Source organism: Amphiprion ocellaris, chromosome 6 (assembly GCF_022539595.1).
Source record: "Amphiprion ocellaris isolate individual 3 ecotype Okinawa chromosome 6, ASM2253959v1, whole genome shotgun sequence".
Classification (NCBI taxonomy): domain Eukaryota; kingdom Metazoa; phylum Chordata; class Actinopteri; family Pomacentridae; genus Amphiprion; species Amphiprion ocellaris.
The window spans coordinates 32,622,136-32,647,719 of NC_072771.1; the positions used below are offsets into that span (position 1 = coordinate 32,622,136).

Genomic DNA, 25,584 nt, shown 5'->3' on the forward strand with positions numbered 1-25,584 from the left:
ATTTATAGGACAAGGATTTACAGCTGCTTATGTTAATATGATTATGTCTTCCCCCAGAAGCCACAGGAGAGGAATGCACTGCTGATGAAAAGCAAGACCTTGTCTCTCCCACAGAGTGAGTTCTTCCCCCACCAGTGTCCTCCCTTGGCTTTTGATTCATTTAGTTTTCACCTGTCCTCCCTTGTTTGTACACTAGTGGATTAAGTAAGCCATTGCTCCTCCCTGGTCTTTCGCTGGTTAAGAAAAAATAGTTAAATTTTAATCTACCTCAGTGGGGGACCTGGCCTGGATTGTGTTTATGTGTTTGTGTATGACTAGGGGTTGAGAGTTTCTTCCACATGAAAAGGATCATTTTATTTCTTAATGTGAACCTCTATGTCTTCACTGAATATTTGATATCTGGCAAAGATGTAAAGGTCATTTATAACCACCTTCAATGACTACAACATGTTGTCACAACTACAGGCTGCCTGCCTGCTTAAACAAGGAAACAGTATTATGATCCATTTACTGTTACAGTCGATGATTACACAGATACAAACAAAGCATCTGAACACTAAATAAAACACTTGAAGTATTTATTTGTGGAGTGGGAAAGCCTCCAAGGTGTGACTAATAACTCTTCCTGTTTTTCCTCCCTTTAGACTCTATGAAAGACAACTCTTCAGCCTCCATTTTTTCTCCATCTTCCTCATCCTTATCTTCACTGCCAGTGACGACCAGAGAGAAAAGAGAAACAGTCGCTCCTCTCTCCAAAAGCCTCTCCATCTCCATAGACGGCAGGTAAAGTCAAGGCAATAGTTTTATTTTTACTGCCACAACAACAAAAAAAAACTTTTAACTTAATTTTACATTTAAATATAACTTAAATAGATTAATCTGGTATTTTATTTTATTTCAGGAGGTTTTCAAATGTGTAAACCCTATAATTTTAACATTGAATGGGTTAGATAAACTAGATTAATTAATCATTTATCACTAATCTGTTTTTCTATGAGCTTCTGTGAGAACTTCTTTCTTCCTTCCTTTCCTTCCTGTCTCACACAAAATAACAGCCAAATTTAACTTCAAACTCCAAAACTAACATCTATTTCAAAACGCTTAAATAAATAATAGATAATTTTTTAATATTTTATAAAGATGCAATCAAATACATACACTCTGTCTTTGTCAACAAGCTTCATGTTTAATTCTTACTTGTGCTGATCGTCTGCAGGCGGCTGAGTGATGCAGCAGTGGCAGATGCTGACTGCAGCGTCACAGTTTGCACCAACAGCTCTTTGTCTGACGAAGGGACTCCAGTCACAGCGACTCCCCCGTCCACCGACCTGCCAATCACCACACAGGGTGAGGAGGGGGGACTTACAGCAAGTGGTGGCTCAAAAAGCGATTTAGAACTAAGACATTGTTCATTGTGTTTGTACCTACAGATACTGTCGATGCTCCTCTGCTGAGTGACCTGTCGGCCGACCTGCTGGGACTCGATGCCGAGTCGTGGAGTCTCGCAGTCAGTCCAGAGTTTTGTAGGAAACACGACAGGCGCACGGTCAAACGACAGGATGTTATTTATGGTGAGAGTCATCCTTCTTTCTTTCATCATATCATCAGTTTTTTAATACTATTGTATTTTAATGTCAATGTCCACTTCATATTTTACATTCTCTGGCATTATAGAGCAAATTTGGTTGACTAAAATAAACCTCAGCAGGTTGAGCCAAAGAATCAAACCACCAGAGGCTTGAAAACTTAGTGCTCAGAAGTCTGCATCTGATTAACATTTGATCATCAAGTTTAAGACAGTAAAGAAGAGTGTAATCCCTGAACTCCAATATATGATTACAACACTAGCATCACATCGCTGATTTTATCTCTCATCTTTGATTGGTCCAGCACAAAACCAAGGCAGACGCAGCTCAGACAGTTATTCTGTATTTTTTTCAGACTCAGACATAATCTTGCATTTATACTACTTTTAAAAATTATGTATTAGACAACAGAATGAGATACAATCTGTATCTGTGATTTAGAGGCAGAGATCAAATTTTCTGGTCTTAATGTTCATGCAATAACTCAGCAACAACAACACACATTAACTCTCTCCAGCAATTAATGTGGCCATGACAACAATGTCAACAACAGGGAATTAAACCACATTAAAGCCAGATCCAGGCTCTCTCCAGAGGGCGGACGGCTCGGGGAAAACGGGCCTGCTCCCGTGGCTTCAGCGCTGCAGCGTCGACTTCGGCTGAAGGCAGCATGGTCCCACGTCTCCTGCCATGTGAAGCCGGTCTTTATAGCAGTAGATGGAATGATCTGCAGGTGTGAGGCTCTCTGCAGCTGTTGATTAGTGGATTGGATGCAGCTGCGGGAGAGCTCTCCCACAGCTGCATCCAATCCACTAATCAACAGCTGCAGAGAGCCTCACAGACCAGCGACACACCGGCAGGGGAACGTACGGCCCAAAGGGGGCAGGGCTGAGCTCGGCCTGTGACAGTACACCCTCCTCAAAGTGCGCCTGGCGCACTAAGGGGGTCCATCCGGGTCGGGGGTCAGAAAAAGCATCCACAAAAAATAAAACAACAAAAACTCAACGTGTCCCACACAGGGAGTGGGGGCGGCTCCATGCACGCCACAAACTAGTCCAAAACAGTTCAGTCATGCTGGCCTATCAGCCAGACACAGGTGGGCCCGCTCCGGCGGTCTGACAGGTGGCCGGCGGAAGAGTTGGGACTGGCTACAGCCTGGAGAATCTGAGTGGGGGCAGGCACGGGTCCAGGGGTGCTTAGTGCACACTCTGGGTTCGTTTTTGGTGGGACCATTCTGTCACGGGTTGGGGGGATTTGAACCCAAGGTGAGTGCGGCACAGAGCTGACATCAGGGGGGAAGGTCCACGCTCTCTCCAGAGGGCGGCAGGGGTCCACGCCCGCTACCTCTGCTCCCGTGGCTTCAGCGCTGCGGCGTCGACTTCGGCTGAAGGTACTGAGGCAGTATGGTCCCACGTCTCCTGCCATGTGAAGCCGGTCTTTATAGCAGTGGATGGAATGATTTGCAGGTGCAGGGCCGTGCAGAGACCTTTGGAGGGGCAGGTGCTCCAAGTTAAAAGGGGGCACATGGAACACGAATTTGAAACACCATACAGAAACATACCTTACAATATAACTGGCTGAATTGTAGCAACCCATATTCATTGAGCTTGACACATGGAGATAGTTGTGCAATGCTGATTGGAAGGTCAGTGGTTCAAACCCTGATGTGGCCACCACTGTTTTTAAATTTCATACTTTTTCAAGACATATACTGTATAGCCACAGATTTGCTCCAGGGCGCTGATTCATAATCTGCCCTTTATTATTTGTAGTGCTAATAATAAAGTAAAACAAAAAACAAAAACTAAATGATACAGAAATCATGTATTTAAATGTATTTGTGCTTTTATTCAGTTTCACTATCCACTTTGCGCAAGACAACAAAGGTATAAAAGTTATATATTTTATATTTATGCATATTATATTTAATTTGTCTATATATACAAATGTTATAAACAAGCACTGATATCTTTAAATGACAGGTTGAAAAAATCACAATTCAAATTCTTCTAATTATTATTGTTATTGTATTTATACTGCAATAGTCCAAAATTATGTGAATATGCATGTACGTAGTTTTAGTGAAATAAATAACTTCTGCCTCACTGCCTCTAGAAACAGGAAACACATTGCAACTCACTGACAGTAAAATAATACATCTCTCTAATGCACTTTGCTCATGACAAAAGAAACATACAGAAACAAAAAGAAGCCTGGCAGACTTTATCCTCTCAGCAGCTGTGTGGTTAACTAGCGGCTAGAACTGATGAGAGGTGTGTTAGAGTCAGACACACACAGGATGCTCACTGCACTTAGTCATCTTGCAAAAATACTCCGTGCATAAACGAATCCCGCTGCAGAACCTCCTCATCATCAGGACCATCAGTTGTTGAAGTCCTCGCTCGTGTCTCCGGTTTCTAGACTAGCGGTGCTAGCGCTGAGCTACAGGGAACATCTGGACCCCTCAGAGCAGTGGGGGACGTCTACGTAGATCATGTGACCGACCGAGGGTAGATCTGAATTATTATTAATTTTATTTTTTTTATTTATTTAAAAAATAACTTTGACAAAAGGGCACTTTGGTCATCAAGGGACAAAGAGGCAGGTGCTTCAGCCCCCTCTGCCCCGCCTCTGCACGTGCCTGTGCAGGTGTGAGGCTCTCTGCAGCTGTTGATTAGTGGATTGGTTGCAGCTGTGGGAGAGCTCTCCCACAGCTGCAACCAATCCACTAATTAACAGCTGCAGAGAGCCTCACAGACCAGCGACACACCGGCAGGGGAACGTACGGCCGAAAGCGGGCGGGGCTGAGCTCGGCCTATGATAGTACCTCTGTAAAACATGTATGTTCAGTCTTGCCCCTTAAGTTAAAATCCTGCTGAATGTCAGCTAGAATAAGCCTGCTGTTCACTGAGATTTATTTTAAGCCTGTAAGAAACCAACTAAACATCTCATCAGCACCTGTAAACACACACGTCCACCAGATATTTTACTACCCATAATCCATTTTGGATCCCCTCCATGCAGAGCTGATGCAGACGGAGCTGCACCACATCCAGACCCTGACCGTCATGTCGGAGGTGTTCAGGAGAGGAATGCTGGAGGAGCTGCAGCTGGACTGGGACTGTGTGGCTCGGATCTTTCCCTGCTTGGATCCGCTGCTGCTCTTCCACAGGAACCTCTTCAGAGCGCTGCAGGAACGCCGGCAGGCCGCAACCGAGATTGACAATTCGCGAAATTACCTCATCTGTCAGATTGGAGATACACTGCTTCAGCAGGTTGGTGAAGGTGGAATCCTGCACGTACAATACACACAAGTACACATATGTACTCTGCATCTGATGGTCTCTCTCAGTTCTCAGATGAAAACGCTGAGAAGATGAAGCAGGTGTACGGAGAGTTCTGCAGTCACCACATCGAGGCTGTCAATGTCTTCAAAGAGCTGAAACAACAGAACAAAAAATTCCAAAATTTTGTCAGAGTAAGTTCCTGTTTCCAGACCTCCCAGAGTTTTATAGCAAAATGTCTCAACTGAACAGCTCATGTTCTGATTTTTAAATTTTCTCTCCTCGCAGCAACAGAGCAATAACTCTCTGGTCAGACGAAGAGGAGTCCCAGAATTCATCCTGCTGGTTACTCAGCGCATCACCAAGTACCCAGTATTGCTGGAGAGGATATTACAGTACACTCAGGGTAAATCAGCTCTACTGCTTCCTCAACAAATCTGCAAATATATGCTGCTCTTGAACTTATGTATTCTGTAGAACAGAAATGGCAAAATATGGGTTCAGTGAAGATGTTGCTTCTTTTGTGTCAATTAAGAGTTACTGGATGTATAAAATTGTCATGTCTTAAACACAATCAATATACAACAAGACTAAAATTTTGTGTTTTTACATTGAGTGCTGCATAATTGAAAAACTGTGGATAGTGGATGTTTTTTTCTGACCTCTCTGCTACTCTGTTACACTGATCTGCTGGTTCTGCCCACAGAGGGAAGTCAGGAACACTCAGACTTGTCAAGTGCTTTGGCTCAGATCCGTGACGTGATCGCAGCTGTGGACTTGACTGTGAGTAAGTATGAGAGGTGTCAGGAGCTGCAGGAAGTTCTGGCCCGACTGGAGAACAAGAGCTTCGCCAAGCTCAAGAACGGCAAAATGTTTCGCAAACAGGACCTGCACAGCAAACACAGGGTTCTGCAGCACAAAGGGCTCGTCTACTGGAAGACCGCCACGGGGCGTCTGAAAGGTGCGTAGAAGATCATTTGTACCACTAGGTTTCTTTTTTGCTTCGAGATAGCCAGTCTACATGTGTGTCGTCTTTTTTCCAGATACTCTGGCTCTTCTTCTCACTGATGTTCTGGTTTTCCTGCAAGAAAAAGACCAGCGCTTCGTGTTTGCTGCTGTGGTGAGAATCGACCCAAACCATTCTATGAATCAATCCGTTCCTCTCCATCCCTTAACCCATTTTTATGGCTTCACTCCTTCAGGACCAGAAGCCCCCAGTAATCCCTCTGCAGAAGCTCATCGTTAGAGAAGTAGCCAATGAGGAGAGGGGGATGTTCCTTATCTCTGCCTCCTCTGTGGGGCCTGAGATGTACGAAGTTCACACGACCACCAGGGAGGAGAGGAATGCATGGATGAGACACATCCGCCAAGCTGTAGAGAGGTGAGCACATGTGGTTCAAGTCTAGTCCACCGTGTTTGTCCTGCTTAGAGTCTGTGTGCGCCTGGCTAATGTGTGTAAATGTTTGTGTCACTCATTACCTAACCTACTGGTCTACATGGCAGCTGTCCCGAAGAAGAGGAAGAGGAAGAGCGAGCGGCTGAGACAGAGGAAGCCAGGCAAGCTGCAGAGGTTAGAGTTCAGAAGATCACCAAGTTCCAAGGTAAGAAAATAAACTACGCATGTACTAAAATTCTCAATTGTCTGTCGAGCATTTATTGATATTATTGAGAGCTTGTGTAGTTGTAAAACCTAAAAGAAAATCCTGTGATATAAACCATAAGCAATAATAAATCCTCATCTTTGTGTTTGTTTTGTATAGAGACACTGTTGGGTCAGGACCAGCGAATCTGCAACAGCCTGGAGGAGAAGCTGCAGCTTTATGCTGAGCTCACAGAGTTAACCCTCCATTCACCAGAACCTGCACCGCATCGCCACCTACTGGTACAACCTGCACAGTACACAGACAGTGAGACGCCACGACCGGCCTCCTCACTGCTCACAGCTGCACTCAGAGAAGGTAAGAAACGTAAAGCTGTATGGCTGCAGAGTTCACAAGCTGAAAAATGACACATGATTATGACTAGTGATGAACTGCATTAAACCTTTCTGTTTGGGGTAAATCTACTGTGGTGAGTAACCAGATTTAAGTCTGTACCTGGGAGTCACTATGGCAAACTTTATCTAAGAATAAGGCTTTTATACACAATGAAAACAGGATGGCTATAAGCAACTTTTTAAAACTTTCATACATTTAATTTCTCTCAAACTAATTGAATCCATCATTATAATAGATTAGCAAAGGTTGTTTATACTTGTTTTGGCTCATCAGACATCTTTTCAAGCTGTGTGGTAGAGTTCCTTGTATTGACAACTCCCTGTTTTGATGTTTTTCAAGGTGTGCACGTATTTAATCAACAAAAATACAGTTTTGTAAAGTGCATCAGAATAAGGAAATACAGTATTAAACTTTTGTTCTAAATACAATTTTGTATCTGTCTTAGAAACGTGTATAAATTGGCCAATTTCAGTACAAAAAGTCTGCACACAGTCCTGTAGGAGAACAGAAAACTGCAACTAAATAGTTTAATGTAAGTAAAGTATGCTGTGGAGTTACTGTAGTATGATCATAAGTTTTGACACATACTGTCTTTCCTGCAGCGGAGAACCTTATCACCATTCTTCAGGTTCGTGATGGTCTTTCTGTTCAAAACCAGAACTTTCCTGTCCGAGGACCAGAGTGCTGCAGCTACAACAGCCACGGCAGCAGCATTCAGGAGTCTCCCTCTGAACGTGAGTCACAGACATAAGCTGCTCTTCTAAATGACATTTTGTTAAGTTTGTCTTTGACCTTTACTGATGTGGGCGAACCACATTTTGTAATATGTGCAAGCCCTGACATTTACCACATACCTTCTTCTTTCCATGTCCCCACAGCGGATTATCTGAGCACGCTCAGTATGAGCTCCACCTCTCTGGGATCAGACAGCGAGTTAACGGGGCTGGACAATGTGCTGTGGAGCTCAGCTGTGGAGCTGAGAAAGAGCGACACCAAAGGCACACTCATAAAGGTTCAGCCACTTTTTGAGCAATGTTTGTAAATAAAAAAATCTATCCTACTGTTCCACTGTGTTAATACACTGTTCTATAGGTGGCAGAGAGTGTGCAGAGCCTGACTCAGCTTCTCTACAGTCTGCAGGTGAGAAGAATCCACACCTCAGATAACCGAATGCATTCATATCTGGATTTAATGAGTTAACTTCAAATACTGGGCACAGTGTATGGACATGCAATATAAAAATAAAGAGCACACTATAATTTTGATAATAGTCGTGTGACTATCTGCCATAGAAAACTCCTCTGTTATCTTTAACTGTCTAGAATAATGGAATATTTATAGGTTTTTGTAACCTTAAATAGAATGAAATCAACCTTAATCTGACCTAAATTTACATCTGATAAAGATTTCCAAGGGATATGCGTTCAATAGACTGAATTGAGACAGAAAAAAATGCTGTCAAATTCAAAGTTTTAATATGACAGTTATGGGGATAGATTTAATTTGAACATTAGGGAACCTGGATACCCTTCCTCAAAAAAAAAAAGATTATCAGACACTGACATTTCTGCATTCATGTGAATCTTTATGCATCACTTTGTCCCTTTTCTGCATATTTTGTGGTGGAGATGTCTTTTTTTTGTGTAAAGAAAACACAAAACTCAGAAACCAGATGACAGTTCAAGATATCATTGAATCTAATGCAATAAAGCATTCTGTCCTGCTTTCAGTTATTAACTCCTGTAAAAAAACATTTCTTATTTGATTAGTTTAGTTAATTCAACATACATATTGGCAAGGTTTACTGTCCATGCATGTGGCATCTCTTCACATTAATAATAAGTTAATTTAGTTTGATAAAATTGTACATTTCTGGCCTTGAATAGCTCATCCATGTTTTAGCTAGATTTGTGCTCATATATTGCACATATCTGTGTTTGACCTGCACCCGTCAGAGGTTTTGTTGCAATGAGTAAATATTGTAGAGGTTTTTCAAAATAAAAGTCCTCTGTCTCGTTCTTGTTTTCATTGGGGGGACAAATGTTAATTTCCTTTGTGTTCCCCTTAAAATTTTCAACTATGATGTCACTGCATATGTTACAGGTAGTAACTGGAGTGTGATGAAGTGTTTTCTCATGTTTGCAGGCAGCTGTGACGCTCCAGGACAGCTGCTATGAAGTCCACAAACTCCTTCTCCAGGAGGGAGAAAGACCTCAGCTCCGAACCATCACGTCTCTCCAAAGCAGCCTGGTATCAGCCACATATTATTAATATTAAAATAAAAACGCATACCATAAAATGATTGTTCTTCTGCTAGAGTTCAGCTGCCTCTTTTGGGAATATCGACAACAAATGATAAACCGGTGTCTGTTGTCACCCAGGAACAGGAGAAGCAGAGGAATATTGAGAAGAAGAAAGAAGAAGTGGAAAAGAAGGGTTTAGAGAGGAAGAAAGAAGAAGTGGATGACGTTCAGAAACTCCATGTGAAGTTGAAACAAGAGCAGCTACGTTGGGACAAAGAGTGTTCAGCCAGAGAGAAACAACAGGTGAGCTTTCTGCTGATGCTCTTTAAATGTGCTCTCATGTGTCTGTCACTGGTCCTTCCAGACTGTTTTTATTCCAGGGCAGTTTGGTGCCTCACATAAAATATCTTCTTGTAGTGGAGAAATAATTCACTTGATTAGTGTTGATTATGTCACGTTTCAATCATATGTTTAATTATCAGAATTTAATTTATGATTTCCATGTTTTATATGCATTTTGCTCATTAGCATAAATGATAAAAGTAGAATTTGAATTTGAACTTTAGCTGAATCTTCGATCAAGATGAAAACAAGCTGTAATTTCCAGAAACTGAAGAGAAAAACAGTGTCCCTCCTTCTCCTCTGTTCCTGTTGTCAGGTCAGGCTGACCTTGGTTCACCGCAGAGATATCCTCTTTTGCTGAGAAAAACAAGAAAAAACTGTTGTTAATTATTTCACATTTGTTTAAGCTGTAAAATTAAAGCTAAAACAACAAAAAAAACACCCTTAGCTGACATGTTAGACTACCGTAGATTACTAGATAATACTGGAATAGAAGCAGTCGTTTACATAAAAAGTGAAGGATGCCACAAATGCACAAAACCTCCCGGTTGAATTCACCCTCATGATCAGATATTTTCACATAGCACGTACTGATGGTATCAATACCATCAGTACGTAATGTGTAGTAAAGTTCAGATGTTATTTTGTGGTTAAGTGCTTTCACTTAATTTCCTTTTGAACTCGTGTTTGTACATCTACCTGTGTATTGTAATATTTTTTGGGTACGATGTGCTAAAAATAAAAGATGATATAATTATGGCAAATGCTATTAGACTGAAGACCAGAAGTAAAACATATGTATTCAGAACATAATGGTGTAAACTTAAGGTATTCTAACTTTTGACATATATTGGAAAAATATGCATGAAATCTATCACAAAATAATAAGGATAAGATGTGGAGTAAAAAGTCTGAACATGTCTGGACATGTTCTCTGTAAAAGATGACCTAATGATAACTTAATGCGCATGTCTTCTGTAAAGTGAGATCTGTGGTGAAATATGATAACCTGACGTCATGATCTGACCAATAGATTGAGAGAAGTATAGTGGTTTTAAAACTCTCAGTCCTATCATACGCCCTATAGGCGTGGAAATATGACCAACGCTCCCAGCATAAAAGACGGTGCACGACTCAGTAACTTCAGTTCTCCTTGGGGTGTTATCACTGCTAAGAATTACTCCTGGATTTTTTGTCAACAAATAAATCCTGCTGCCCTCCGAATGCTTACTTCTCTTGGTGATTTTCTGAAGATCTTAGCACGGTCAAGTCATAGACTCTGGCCTTGATTTGTAACTTAGTTTGCATTTCACCTGTTACAGATTTGTACATCATTTTCTCTCATCAGCCTCCGTTTATTGTGTTGTTTTTGCTTGTGCCTACGTTTAGATGAGTGCAAAATCAGGAACAATGCACATCATAAAGATTTAAATATACAAACTTAAATATAGAACAGATCACTAAAGCGTGTCTTTAAATATAGAAATCTAAATCCTAATTTAGTTCCAATCAACTAGCAGAAGTTGATTTTACTGGAACCCCAGGATGATAGATAGCTAGTGTCCCATGTCCCTGATGTGTATAAGCTTTGTATTGTTGCAGAGTGAGCAGGAGAGTGAGCTGGAGCAGCGAGAGCAGCAGTGTCTCCTGGAGGCCGAGCGGCTGCGGTGTGAGCGTGAGGAGCTCAAGGCTCAGCTGCTGGAGTACCAGCAGAACCTGGACAGACTGAGGGAAGGCCAGAGGAGCGTGGAGAGGGAGAAGGAGAGGATCGAAGCCCAACAGAGGCTGCTCCAGAGCTGGAGACACAACCGCCAGAGCAGCCTGCCTGTTACCATACCGCTGGATGGATACAAGGTGAGGGAGAGCAGAGACAGAAGGGTGGTAGTATATTATAGCAGGACATATTAAAGCACAGAAAGAGGGAAGGAGTGGTGTACAGATGAAAATGTTCATCAGGATCCAAACAATCAAAAGAGAAACGGGTCATTTCATGTCAATTCATCGCATTTTTAGAAGAAGCTTGACTATGTCTGATTTGCCTATATTTTTATATCATATAATATGGATAGATATAAAAAATTAGTACAATTCCAGCTTGCTGCATAAAATAGTTTCTGAGAAAATGTTGTTGTTTTTTTTTATTGTCTGTTGACTCACTTTCAGCATGTTTTTTCGCACACTGAAATTTGAGACTATGTTTGGATGACAACATCGCTCTCTTTTACCTTTATAGGAAAATAACCTTTTCACTTGCACTTATTGTCTGTTATGCTGTTGATTCAGAACCTGCAATATTAGACAAGTAGCTGAAATAAACTCTAACATGAGTGAACATGAATATAAATTCATTCAAATTTCAATGTGCAAAAAAAATGGATACAATTTAAAAATCTATCTATATTTCAGAAAGTATTCAATATATCAAACTAACATTTTACAGATACCATTTTAAATGTCACCAAAAAAAGCTTCACACAAATCAGAGATGGTTAAGCAGAAGGTCCCTGATGATTTAAGATGGAAAAACCCCAAAAACAAAACACTAAACCCTTTTAAACAAACCATATCACATCTGCTTTTCTGCTGTTGTTTCAAAGCCCCAGGTGACCAGCCACAGCCGCTCAGGCAGCCTGGATGGTAACTGTTCGGTGTACGAGAACGAGGCGGCTTTTCTCGCCTCCCTCCAACAGAACCACCTCCACCAGCCCACCACCAACAACCAGCATCTGCTCTCCATGCAGAGGAAAAACCATGACGGGCCTCTGCACAGCTCCAGCTACACCGCTAACCTCGGCCTCAGCGCCAGCCTCTACAACAGCCTCAACACCCTGCTGAGCCAAACGCACAGCAAACAGGCTCTGGACGGTCTGACCTACCCGAGTTACAACCACAGCTGTCCACGACCTCTGAATGATTCCATCCAGCCATTCAGCAGCAGGGTCACCACACAGCCACAGAGGACCAGCAACAGTAAGACTACTCACTATACTGGATATGAAATCATTTAAAACTGTAGAAACCTCAGTGGGATTCTACACGTATATGAGGGTACCTCAAAAAGTTCTTGGTTTTCACCAAAAAACTTCACAGGAGAAAGATAGTTCTTGCATTACTCTTCAATATAGTGTCCTTTAACTTCAGTGCACTTGCTCCACTGATGTTAAAACTTGGAAGAAGCCTCCATATTCTCCTCAACAGCCTGTATGACTTAACTTTGAAAATGGCGATTATGGAAGTAGGATTTAGTTTGCAAAACAGATACAAGTCACATGGTGCAGGGTGGGTAAGTAAGGTTCATGGGGCAACAGTTCACAACCACATTCTGCCACCTGTGCTATGTCAATGGCACATTGTTCTGGAGCAACAACAGCCAGCTGAAAGCTTTACCTTGCTTTTGTCTTTGATTGCTTCAAACATTTGAGTGTTTGTGGACAGTGATATGAGGGTTTATAGTTTACAGTTATGTCTGAAAATGGAAGATACGCCCCTTGTTTCTAGCTGAGGTTGAGAGCTTTTTGAAGTGCCATTTTCATTTCAGGCAAACACAAGGTATTTGTGCTTTGACAAGAAAGATGAGCACTCAGTAAAGAAACCCACCCCACTACGGCCTCTACTGATGAGTTTAGTAGCCTACCATATTGCTCCAGATGTCCCCCACTGCTTGAAATAAATAAGTCAGCACTAGCCAGCATATCACCAAGGCTATCAAGTGGGCACCTCCTTTCACTGATGTTTTGTTTATTAGGTCCTCAATGCCTCAGAGAGGCTGTGAGTTAACTGTGAGCTCTGACGTCCCAGAGCCACCTCCCTCCATGACAGCTCCCATTGCCCACCATCTCCACTAACAGAACATCCCAATTTAACAGCACAACACATACAGTATTCTACAGACCCAGGCTTCATACATGTGAGCTCCAGGGATTGACAATAGTGATACTACCTATCTATTTTGGCCTCCATCTGACATTATTTCTCCTCATTCAGATCCTCTGACTTGTCTTATCTGCTTCATTTGACATTTACCATCTTTCACAGGTTCTGTCCACGTACTCCCAATTCTCCCAGTAATTGAGATATTTGATTGTACTACAACCCCTCTGCATCTGACTTTTACTGGATAAATCCTAACTTTCCAAGCTCGCTGTCCTGTTTCTGCTGCCAGTTCTAAGGTTTTTCCTTTAATATGCCTCCTCCACTTAGTCCTCTTAGGGCACTGTCAGTTCAAAGTCATAAGCTTTCTGCTGACTGAGCACAATGTCAGATCTCAGGTTAGTGCAAACTATCTCTTGTGGCACTACAAGTTTTCCTTCCAAGTCTACCTGCAATCATTAGCACCCTTTATGTGGCCTGACTGCCTATTTACAAACATACCTTCCTTGGATTTCTCTCCTTCATGGACGAAGTGAATGGCTGCACTCTTTCCCTGATTACACCTGATTTTACCTGTCGTATCCTACTTTCAATCCCTGCCACTAAGCTCTTCAACACCTGGCTATGTCACCATGTATAATGACCGACATACATATCAAAACATGACCAAAACACAATCTTTCTTTTAATAGTTTGTGTTGTTCTTTTACCAGCAGACTTCAACCCACTGCTGGACCGACAGTGTCCAGATCCCTGGAGGTCGGAGGTCACAGGTCACGGACTTTATGAGGACTACTCCTCCTCTCCCTCTCTTACCCCTCTCCTCCCCCCTCAGGCCTACCTCTCCCTGGAAGGACAGAATGGGGAGGAGGGAGGAGAGGAGAACATTGTTTACCTCTGAGGATCATGAAATGCAAGCTGCCTAATGTATAACTGGATGAACAATAATGTATCAGTCGCTTCTGTGTGCATGTGTGCATTTGTTTTTGTCTAAATGTGATGGATTTAGTTTCTTTAAAAAAAAAAAAAAAATCCTTAATAATCAAATGGATTGTAAGTAGTTGCAGGGAGAAGGTATAAACAGATACACTATGTGCCTTTAGCAGTGTATGTGCTGAACTAATCTTTCTCTTCCAGTGTCATCAAACCATTGTGCCTTTTTGCAAATCAGCTTTTATGCTTGTACTGCCCATGTTTTTACTTCTACTATGATTTTTTTTTTAAAGCTATCTGTTGCACTTGTTTGATGACAGATTTACCTTTGTGCTACAAACTCTAAAGTACCAGGAAATCATGACAGAAGCATTGACATCCTTTTCCCTTCAGCACTTAAACAAACATGAACATGGAGAAACCAGTTGAGCCCCAAACTATATATAGAGTGCTGTTGATCTTTAATAATATTTATAAGGGATTGTGAGCATCTACAAGACATAAAAAATATACTGACGTTATTGTATAAATATTAAATATATGTATAGTTTTCTGGAAATGCTACCTATGCCCACTGTTGGAGGAGAATCTTAAACTCTATCGTTATTTTTCTCACTTAAGTGCCAAAAATCTCACTATCTGATACTGTAATTGATTTCTGTAAAGAATGGGTGTATTTTTTTTTTCAGTTCATTGCTTTTTCTGATAATTTATTGCATATAATTGCTTCATGCACTGTAAACAGTAATAATATTTTGTTTCAACATGTGTTGTCTTGTAATCTCTATAATCAGAACTGTGATGTGCCATATTAATATTGTGTATATAAAACTATTGTGGCAAACCTCTGTTGACAGTGTATTTTGCCTTGCGTAAAACACATCATAGTGACACCAGCTTGATTTTTACACGCCTCCCATGAGTTCCAATGTTGCATTATGCAATCTTCTTATTGTAGGCTGCTATTTACCGTTGGCTCATGTGGCTTTCAGTTAGTGGGTGCAGTGAAATGTCGGTGTTTAACTCTGGTTTGACCTTGAACATTTTTCAACTAGGAGGATGATAAATGTCAGAATATCCTTCATTAACTTGCTTTGGTTGCATCAAATATTTTCTGTGGATTACAGCGAATGCAATGATGAGACTGGTAAGTTGGATCAGCTTAAAATCTCTTGAGTCACTTGAAAGCTGCTTATGTTACATCCTATAACTTTGTGTGCACTGTGTTGTATTATGTGCCAGTTTGGCAATCATCAAACCCAAGCATCAGGCTCGGTGACAGGCAAAGTCTGGTGGTGAGCTGGGTGGTAAACCACAGTGTCTCAGCGGGAGAAGTTTATGAGATCCAGATTGGGCGCACTGAAAAGCACACCATTGTTTATAATGTGAGTATTGCAGAGTTTGTTTTCTGGATTTTTTTTTTTTTGTTTTAAACATAGTTGCAGTTCTGTAATTTTATGGTACTGATAGTTTAGATTTAACATTATAATAGTAATTACAAAGTCTAATGGAATTCATGTACAATACATCTTGATTTTGTGAATTTAGACAAACGTGACCGTATCCTCTGAAGATTTACATGAATACACATGGACATGGATCTCTGATCTGCCTCTGGAGTGTGTTGATCACTCAGTCAGGATACGACATTTTTATAATCAGTCCACCCCGAGTCCTTGGAGCAACTGGACAACCAACAACGGTGAAATGTTATTCTGTTACTTAATTACCAATGAATGTGAGTAAAATCAAACCACATATGTAAAATGCAGCTTCTTTAGAGTACTGTTTCACTGAGATGGTGATTCTTGGCAGCTTTATTTACATAGCACCAATTCACAACATGAGTTATCCTTGGGCTTTTCACAGATAAGGGCAATATCTTACAGTATGATATTATAGAGAGAAACCCAACAAATCCAGAGATTTTCTTTGGCCAAGAACTTGGAGACAGTGGGGGAGAAAATGTTGATTTTAACATAAGAAATTAGTTTTAAAAGGAAAAACATCTCCCACAGAATCAGGCTCGGGGAGGGAGGCTGTCTTCCTCGACTGGATGGGGTGAGGGTAAAGGGGAGAAAGAACAGAAAAGCAAGAGAGAAATGGACATACAATTAAGAAGAGAAGAGTAAACAGCAGGGATGTTGATGGAACTATTAAATCTGGATCAGAAATACCTGCAGAGACAACAAGATTCAAAGTATGAGTGCTGAGTGAGGACAGCAGGTCCATGTTCTGCTTTACTGCCCCAACAAGAATCAAAAGCATGACCTTCAGAAACAACTAATACTCTCTTATGGGTGTTGAAGGCAAGTGCTATTTTAACAGCACTCATCAACGCTTTGTGATGACATCAGATAAGCACTAGTTTCTGGGTTTTTTTTTAAAAAGAGTGCGTCCCCAACTCTCTTCCCCTTCATCACTGTTTAGATCAGTGTTTCTCAACTGTTTCAGTTAGAGCGTGGGCTGCAGTCATTGCAAACATGTGTTGCAACACACCTCCTATTACGAGATGGGAAACATTTTAATAGTCTATCATTTTTGCCGGCGTTGCTCAGCAACGCTTTTTACTTTATCTCTTAATTGTGTATTAAGAGGTGATGTAAGGTAACTGACAAAGGCCCTATAACATACCATTGACATTTCTTCCTCTCCTTGTATGCAAAACTGCTAGATCCTTATCAGACTGCACAATAATTTTACTCTGTCTTTTAGGGGTCAAGGCAAAGGACAAGACCAAGATATATCCCTCTGACCAAGTGCTGAGGGAGGGTAGCAACCCTAAGTTCTGCTGTGTTCCCCCAGTAGGAGTCAATATCACGGGCATGGCCTTCGGGAAGAAGCCATACCCGCTTGAGAGTGTCGGAGATGGAGTCAAGGCTATTACTGTAAAAAACCTGACTATCCCAAAGGGTCTCTTGAAATTTGTATTAATCAGTTGCAGTGACACAACAGGCAGACAAGACACCCTGAACTATGTCAGTTGTGAGTTTGAATTACTGCTTTTTCATATTCTTTTTATTCTTTATTATTTTGATGAACAACCTGTACATGTGTGTAAATGTGTGTGCATTTTTATGTGTGTATATATACTGTAGTTCCTCCCCAGAAGCCTGTAAACCTCAGCTGTGCGACTTCAGACATGACAACTGTCACCTGCACCTGGGATGTAGTCAGAAAACGAGACTCTCGCAACCCTCAAACACAAACTCTGCACATATGGTACACGCTACTAAAAATGCATTTGTAGCAGAATGCCAGGCATATAGAGCAGTTGTTGTGTAAACATTGGTCCAGTACATTCAACTCCTACTAGCAAAATAACATTGTAGGGAAGATTCAGTTTCTTGTGTACAAACGTAGTTTTCTCTTGTCGTGAACTTCTCGGTCTTGTCTTCTGACTCAATCTCTAGTGTTTGTCATTTAAGCAAATAACTAGGTTCAAGATATAACATTTATGTCTAAATAATTTAGAGTTATATTCTCTCAGGACACGCATCTTTACACAACAACTTGACAACGGTGTTTTACAGGACAAATAGGACTTAGAAACTCTATCACAGAGTAAGTAGCCAATAGTTATTTTGTCACAAAATGAAAGGAAAATGTTGTTCATATTCTCTTCTTTCTGTTGGAAATGTAGGAACTCAGGCCAGGCTCCCATAAGCTGCAAGCAATCATCTTGTACTTTCCCAGCTGTGCCACAGCTGCAGGAATACAACATCAGTGTGGTGGTGAAGGACAAACTGGGAGAGGAGGCAGAGAGCTACAGCTTCAACATCTCTGACAGAGGTAAGAAGTCATACAAAACTCAATAAAAAATATGTAATATACAGTATATGTTGTTTGTATATACTCAATATACCTGTGATTTTGAAAATCTAAAGGCTGGAACTACGTGCACAAATAAATTTGCAATACCTTAAGTGACGACCTTCGGTTTTTCTATTTCAACACTGAAAGTTGAGCTTTCGCTATAACATGCTTTTCATATTTGTGTGCACCATTAGTGATTCCTATAGTGGAGTGGGACAGAGTGAGCCCTGGGGTGACAAATGTTACCTTGTCCTGGATCATACAGGGTAACTTGACTCAAATGAAACCCCTCTGTCAGGTCTCTGCAGTCTCAGATGACACCACCGAGGTAAATTTAATGTGGTTTAACTCAGTTGCTCATACTGCAGAATTAAAAGTCAGATATGTTGATGCATGTGTTTTATTTTTTAAACCTTCCATCTGTGTAACAGCTGAACTGCAATGATGTGAGTGGTCTCTGTGAAGTCAAACTGGAACATCTGCTTCCCAACACCGACTACTTCACTAGGGTACGCTGCTCTATCAATGGGAGACTCTGGGGAGAATGGACACGACTCATACCCTTCACAACTGGTAAGTATGAAATGGTGTCTTAGCCAGACAGAAAGGTGTATGCAGGGTCCAGATTCAATGAAGTCTCAGTAAAAACACAGTCAGACAAAGTTAAAACCAAAAATAATAAAGGGGAATGAAAGCATTAATGTCCAGCACATTGTGATTACAACCAGAAAGGTTCATTTTCCTCCCTAGAGTGCCTTTCCTCACTTTACATTCAATCAGATGAACAGATGAACCAACAATACATCAAACCTACACATCAAAACTTCTATAATACGTAGAACAAGATGCTAGTTTTGGTACTAAATGTTCTGCTGCCTGTGATGCTTTGAACACATATTGTTTCTCAGATCCACTGGTGACTTTGGATTTATGGAGGAGAATACAGCCGCTGCTTCACTCAAGTCAAGTTACTCTATTGTGGAATCCAGTAAGCTTTTCATCAATTTTGTTAAGTTAGCGCAAATAATTGGGTGGTACAACACCCAGATTCAATTAGATTTTTATACAGTTTAGTGTCACCATTAGAACAAACCATTTCCACCATTAATAACACATTTTATTCCCAGCACATTGTTGGAAGAGCAACAGCAGTAAACATCCAAGGTTACAAAGTTCAGTGGTCACAAAAGGGTGACATCTGGACAGATTTTAAGGACGGTGGACAGAGCCAGGCAGAGATCTTCATCGCACCAGGAAAGTGTGACTTCACTGTTCAGGCTGTTCTTCACACCGGCTCCTCTATCCCTGCCCACATCACTGTCCCACCAGTGGACTCTACAGGTGAACAACTTCCCTGGACTCAGCTGAGAAAGTAAAAATTATGCTTGCTTTCTTGAAAAAGTAATTTCATCACACAACAATGTTATAGTTTTATAATTCTATTGTATTGTAATTTTGTACATCTGTCAGCTGGATGTCCTAAAAATGTATGAACAGCTAACAGGTATAGTAGCAAACTGAATGGTTGTTCAGCTTTGTCATTTGGCTGATGTTTTTCTTTAGATCATTTTTGAATTTATGTCCCATTTCCTGATTTTAATATTAGCAATGCTAACACTTCTAGATTTAGTTAACTCAGTGGTTTCCAAAGTGAGGGTCTTGACTGATGAATTCTGCTACTAGCTCATGTTAAATTACTGTAAAATAGCATCAGGGTTGTTTAGCTGTTGCGTTCTGTTGTGTCATTGTTCTGCTCTTGTTTGAATAGATCAATGCATGTTCTTGTCTGTGTGCAGCATTTGTACACTTGAAACACCTCTGGGGATTGTGGGGGTCACAAGCTTCTGGAGCCATTCTTTTTGGGTTTTGAAGGCCTAAACTTTGCTAACATCTGAGTTAATCTACTCAGAGACGGTCTAATTCACTGCATCCAGCACTTTACATATAAACCAACTGAAATTTGTGTCACTATACAGAAAAACTCCCCGTACAGAAGCGGTTGAGCAGCACCACAGATGGCAGCTTCAATCTGACATGGGATCAGCAGAGCACTGTCACCTGTAGCTACACTGTGGAGTGGTGCATTCTGGGAAATGCAGTGCCTTGTACTCTGAGGTGGATGAAGGTGCCAGAAGGAAACAACACAGTGTTCCTACCTGCTGGTAAGTTGCAGTTTTGTGATTTCCCTTTAAATGATGGCTGCAAAGTATTTTTGTATTTTTGAGTTTTGTTTTTTTTTATTTTTATTTTGGCATTAATTATTGTACACTTTTATTTTGTAGAAAATTTCACAGCAGGTTGCAGGTATACATTCAATATTTATGGATGCACAGAAAATGGACACAAGCTACTGGAGATACAGATGGGATACGCAAAGGAGCTCAGTGAGTTGTTTTTTTTTGTTTGTTCGATTATTCAAATGATCTGGATATGTGTGTGTGTGTGTGTGTGTGTGTGTGCTTTTAATGCACATTTGTCCACCATATTTCTTCATGGGGTGATTAGGCATTCTGTTGCCATCATAGGAACATCGAAGGTGAAGAGTCAGTACAAAAGTTTTAAACACTAAAAGCAAAGTGAAGAAGCTTTCAAAAATAATTAAATGATTAGTTTTTATGAAGTAATTGTTCACACAAAGTGCAGTAAAGATTAACAGACCTGAATCAAATCAATATGTGTGTTACGATTGTCCAGGAGGCTCAGGTGCAGGAAATAAACAGGCAGGTTTTAATGCAAAAAGGAAGTTTTATTTACAGAATCTCAAAAAGAGTTACAAGACGAAAACTAAGATCTTCTACAAGAGATACTACTAACTGGAAATAAACATAAGCCTTCTGACAATCTCCTGGCGACTACTAGAGGTGGGGACGACTAAATACCAAATACAAATACACTGACTCACGTTAGGTAACACCCAGGAAAGAAAGCTTCACTAATATAAAGAATGAAAATACAAAAAGGCTCAACTTAAGGCGAAGCTACAACTAGGAAGCCTGAATGATAGTCAAAAAGATAACCGAGACTACATGGAAGATCGTTTTTAACATAAAACTAACACTAGGAGTAAAAACCAGATTCATAATCTACAATTCACGAATACACTAGATAGTAGGTTCAAAATCAGAAACTCAAGAATACTAAACTTGATTTAGGACACAAGATGATTACAAGACTCGATTCTAAATTCAAGAACAGCTACTCTAATAAACTAAGCTAGATTCAGATTTCTAGGACAAAAACTCAAGAATACAAAACAAGATGCTCGGACTGGGCTCATGACTGTAAGCAGCAGGTGGATCCAGATGGATGGTTTTGAGTCTGGACGATGAATGGCGAATTGCAGCGACAGGTGAATGTGGAAGGACGCCAGGATGGGGGAAAACGGCACAGGTGAACATTTCCAGAACGCTTGAACAGAACAGGATACTGGAGGTGATGGAGAAACCAGGATGCATTGAAGCAGGAGCAGGTGGAACCGGGACTGAAACAAAGGAGGACAAACAGAGTTACCAGGAGAACGAGAAGACGGAACTGTGGCTGGAGTAACATTCAGAACTCTGTACTGACTGTGTCACAATCCGGCACTGAGAGGTGAGTGGCGTCTGGTTATATTGTGGCCAGAGTGGAGCTTGATTGGCAAATCCCCACCTGCTCCTGCACCAGCTGATGATGATTGTTAATGAGAGACACCTGCCGCTGCAACTGCACTGCTGACAAACCTAAAAAGGAAAAAGAGGTGGAGAAAAGAGGGAGAGAGCACTATCTAGGCCTGGCAGCTGCCAGCCTGACAATGTGACAGCATCGGGTCTCGTAACAGCACTTTAACACAATTTTTTAAGGCACTTGACTGTTATTTTTCAACAACTTGGAGAACTTTCCACAGTTCCTCTTTTTCTGACTGTCTCAGTTATGATAACAGACTGACTCCATGATGTAGGAATCTGGGCTCTGTGGGCTCATACAATCTTTTACAGAACTCCTCGTTCTTGTCCTGCACAGATAATAGTTCTCTGTGACTTTGTATCTTTTGCACAGTCTTTTTTGTCCCAGTGCTATTGCATTAGGAGACTGTATGTTGAGAAATACTGAAATCACTTGTAAATGAAACTTTTACTAAGGTGTGGTAGCAAAAGTTTTGACACAGATGTCTTCATTGGAGACTCTGATTAGGACATCTACTGAACACAAGACAGCATTCTTCCTGTTATTTGTTATGCAGAGTGGAGTATCTTATGAAGCAACAAAAGACAGCAAATAAATAATGATGTAACGAAGAAACTCTGAGAACACTGGGTTTTAGAAAGAAAAATACCAAAACAGTAAATCAGCATGTGCATCAGCTGGAAAGTTCCTGGACTTTTCACATCAGTTGGGGAAGTTGCATCATTGCTTTCCGTGTGTTGCTGTCATTCTATTTGATTCTATCTGTCTTCCTTCCTCAATACCACCCCCATTTTCCTCAGAATCTGTACAGGCCCCACGTCTGGTTGAACCTGTTCAGAGCACTTCCTCATCCGTGACGCTGGAGTGGCGTTACAATGAAAACGATCAGCCTGCGTTCATCACTGGTTATGTGGTTACAGTCCAGGAAGCAGGATCTGATATGAAGCCTGGTCAGGATGCAAGTGAGTCCAGAGGAAAGCTGCCAGAGTTGAATAATTCTTCATTTTGATCTTTGTGGATGTGCTGAAAATTAATATACAGCACGACTGTTGTGAAAAATAAAGTAACTGTTAGAACAAGGCTGCTCTAAACAGTCATATGCTTTAATTTACTGCATTTATTCATTAGATGCATTCTCAGATTAACACTGGTTTGAGCCACATTTTAATTAGTTTTCTGCTGAACAAAAACAAAGCATTTTTATTCTTGTGCATATCTAGAGCTGTTCAACATGTCTGTGGCAGACCCCCTGAAGAAGTCTGTGACCATAGATGGTCTGCAGCAGAACCAGAAATATGCTTGCTCAGTGAGCGCTCTCACTAAGGAAGGTCCTGGGCTTCCGGCCAGCATCACCATCAGGACCAGAGGCAACTGTGAGTTTCATAACATCCAATGCAACAGTTCAACAGTAAGAGTGGATGTTGTTTTTCTCAGCAAAGTCTTGTGCATGAGCTTGAATCTTACTTGTTGACTGCATAAACCTCATCTTCTGTTTGCTATCATAGATTCTGCTCATTTGGCCAAGATTCTGACTCCCATCCTGTTACTGCTGTGCTGCACCATTCTTCTGTGGCCCCAAAGAAAAATGTGAGTAATACCATTTTTAAATGTGTCAAATGTAAAGGTGACTTGGAGTCTCTCTCCTCTACCTTCTGTTCTGTTCTGTTTGTCCAGGCTGAAGGAGATATTTGCTTATCCTACTGGCATGAACATTAAAATCCCTGAGTTCGACAGCTTCCTGAATGAGGTATGGAAAAACTAGGGAAAAGCAAAGTCATGCACAAAGAGGAAACAATGCACATGTGCTAACAAGCGGAGATGTTTTGCACATGCATATTTTAAAGTATTGCTGATGAGATCATTGAAATGTCGAACTATACAGAATATATTGAACTAAGGTAGCTATAGACAATAATCTATCCCCGGAAGAACCTACATTAGTCTGCAGATTTTTATAAGTGTTTGGTATTAAAATTCGCTATAATTAGTAATTTATTTCCCTTTCTTTTGCATTATTATTACACCCTTTGTATCTTTGTATAGACTGATCAGAGACTACATTCTCAGAAGGCAGAAGAGTGCATCAGCTGTGTCATTGAGATTGTGAACACCAGACCTCCTCTGATGGAAACAACCACACTGATAGAGCCTGAGCCTGCAGACATACTGTGCTCTCCTGGTTCTGATTCCTCTCCTTCATCCATGGCACCGTCCTGTGAGCCGATCCAAGCAGATTACTGTCCACAGCCAGCCACTCTGCACTGGGACAGACCAACCCTTCCGCGAATAACAAGCATCACAAACAAGAGTTACGTATACTCCATGGTGGAGGGTTATTCAGAACCACAAGAAGTCACTTCCAGTGAAATCAAATCCAGCTTCGAACCTTCTGATTGTCTGCAGGATTCATGTGCTGTCATATATGGTTATATATCTAATGTTACTTTATAAGTATACTGTAAAAAGCCTCTAAAAAAACAAAACAAAAACAGTAACGTTTCGGCAGGTGGAGCCCCCTGAAACTACTGTAAAATTAGGGGAAATAGCCATCTCATAAAAAATACGGTAATTTTCCATAATTAAAATACACTTTCTAGCCTTATTTTTAAATGAGATCGTAAGTATTCTTTTGGGCTTTTGAGTATGTGATGTAAAACACATTCATTTGATGTTTTTGTTGTATAATATTCTGTAATAATACAAGATATCTGTTGTTTAACAAACAAATCTATGTAAATTACAGAGAACCCAATATTTCTTTTTCTGTAAATAGTCCATAGTTGTGCCTCATTTTAGAAATACTTTATATGTACAGTAATAAAATTTAATTAACTCAGCATTATCTATTCAATAAAATCACATACTTCTGAAATTACTATAAATTAGCATTTTATGTATTTTAATAACATTTTATGTAAAAAAAAAAACTATTTCATTATAGTTATTCAGTCACTGATGTTTAATATTATTTTACATTTGATGAATGTAAATTTACACTCATGTTTTATAATTTTATGGATATTTCTGTGTAATTTAAAAATAGGGAAAAACGTAAAATATAAAGGAGGAAATCTGTAAAATTGCAGATTTTTTAAAATTATACTGTTTACAAGACTAAAACTTCTACAACATATGTGTAATTTCAAAAGTATGAATACTATAAATAGATGCTTTGTTAATTAGGCATAATGTGAGCCTTCTTTACAATATGTTTTGGAAGTTATAGTACACTTAAATGTGCTATTTGCATATGGGATTTGTTTGGAAATAGTAGCTTTCAGATTGCATCAGCAGTTTCTACAGAAAACACACAGCAAGTCCCCCGGAGGAACATTCGAAACAGCTCTGTGTTTGAAGTCCAAAAATGAATCTCATGGTGCTTTTATATGTGAACGTGTTTACCAGAGAAGAAGAGGAACTCAGTGTAAAGATTTTTGCTAAACTGTGAAGTAACTGAGATGTTATCTACAGGATGTGACTGCTCACACTGATAAGACAACTGAACTTATGAAGCAGATAGAGAAGACAGGAACATGGTAGAAAGATGCACATCTCCTTTGACCTTTCAAACATGCAACTCAGGCAGTAGGAGGAAGTTACTGAAATGAATCTGAACATTTATCTGAATCGCTATGAAATCATCGGGTGTATAAACTTGACTTGTAGAGTTTCAAATTCCTGTTGGTTCTCACTGGCATTTGCTATTCAGTAAAGAACACAATTATAGTAAAATGGCTTTGGTATAAGAGCAATAAAAGGAAATGTATTTCTTTGTAGACTGACTTCATTTCTCTGGAATTCCTCATCATGGACTAATGGTAAAAGAAGAGTGTTTTTACTGTGATAAAGG

The 25,584-nt window shown here is 40.5% G+C and overlaps 2 protein-coding genes across 3 annotated transcripts in view; both read left to right on the forward strand.

Annotated features, from left to right (window-relative positions):
• LOC111566713 (rho guanine nucleotide exchange factor 28-like) overlaps window positions 1-15,103 on the forward strand; it is a 49,433-nt gene extending 34,330 nt beyond the window's left edge. For both annotated transcript variants that reach the window (XM_035946894.2, XM_023267461.3), the window contains 20 exons: window positions 58-115; window positions 645-783; window positions 1,217-1,347; window positions 1,431-1,571; window positions 4,611-4,861; window positions 4,939-5,064; window positions 5,159-5,276; window positions 5,577-5,831; window positions 5,914-5,990; window positions 6,073-6,251; window positions 6,374-6,471; window positions 6,631-6,828; window positions 7,470-7,601; window positions 7,746-7,879; window positions 7,960-8,007; window positions 9,013-9,117; window positions 9,249-9,413; window positions 11,055-11,306; window positions 12,050-12,422; window positions 14,036-15,103. In XM_035946894.2, coding sequence (XP_035802787.2) covers window positions 58-115; window positions 645-783; window positions 1,217-1,347; window positions 1,431-1,571; window positions 4,611-4,861; window positions 4,939-5,064; window positions 5,159-5,276; window positions 5,577-5,831; window positions 5,914-5,990; window positions 6,073-6,251; window positions 6,374-6,471; window positions 6,631-6,828; window positions 7,470-7,601; window positions 7,746-7,879; window positions 7,960-8,007; window positions 9,013-9,117; window positions 9,249-9,413; window positions 11,055-11,306; window positions 12,050-12,422; window positions 14,036-14,223 — 3,168 coding nt within the window. In that variant the 3' untranslated portion in view covers window positions 14,224-15,103. The remainder of the gene's footprint in view (window positions 1-57; window positions 116-644; window positions 784-1,216; window positions 1,348-1,430; window positions 1,572-4,610; window positions 4,862-4,938; window positions 5,065-5,158; window positions 5,277-5,576; window positions 5,832-5,913; window positions 5,991-6,072; window positions 6,252-6,373; window positions 6,472-6,630; window positions 6,829-7,469; window positions 7,602-7,745; window positions 7,880-7,959; window positions 8,008-9,012; window positions 9,118-9,248; window positions 9,414-11,054; window positions 11,307-12,049; window positions 12,423-14,035) is intronic.
• A 114-nt stretch (window positions 15,104-15,217) lies between these two features.
• osmr (oncostatin M receptor) lies at window positions 15,218-25,510 on the forward strand. Its single transcript, XM_023267464.3, has 17 exons — window positions 15,218-15,402; window positions 15,498-15,640; window positions 15,804-15,957; window positions 16,971-17,240; window positions 17,354-17,477; window positions 17,899-18,047; window positions 18,266-18,399; window positions 18,503-18,644; window positions 18,980-19,059; window positions 19,199-19,412; window positions 20,048-20,233; window positions 20,354-20,455; window positions 22,535-22,696; window positions 22,955-23,107; window positions 23,240-23,321; window positions 23,409-23,481; window positions 23,778-25,510. The coding sequence occupies exons 1-17, from the start codon at window positions 15,315-15,317 to the stop codon at window positions 24,183-24,185; spliced, it is 2,664 nt and encodes an 887-aa protein (XP_023123232.2). The 5' UTR covers window positions 15,218-15,314; the 3' UTR covers window positions 24,186-25,510.
• Window positions 25,511-25,584: the final 74 nt, after the last annotated feature.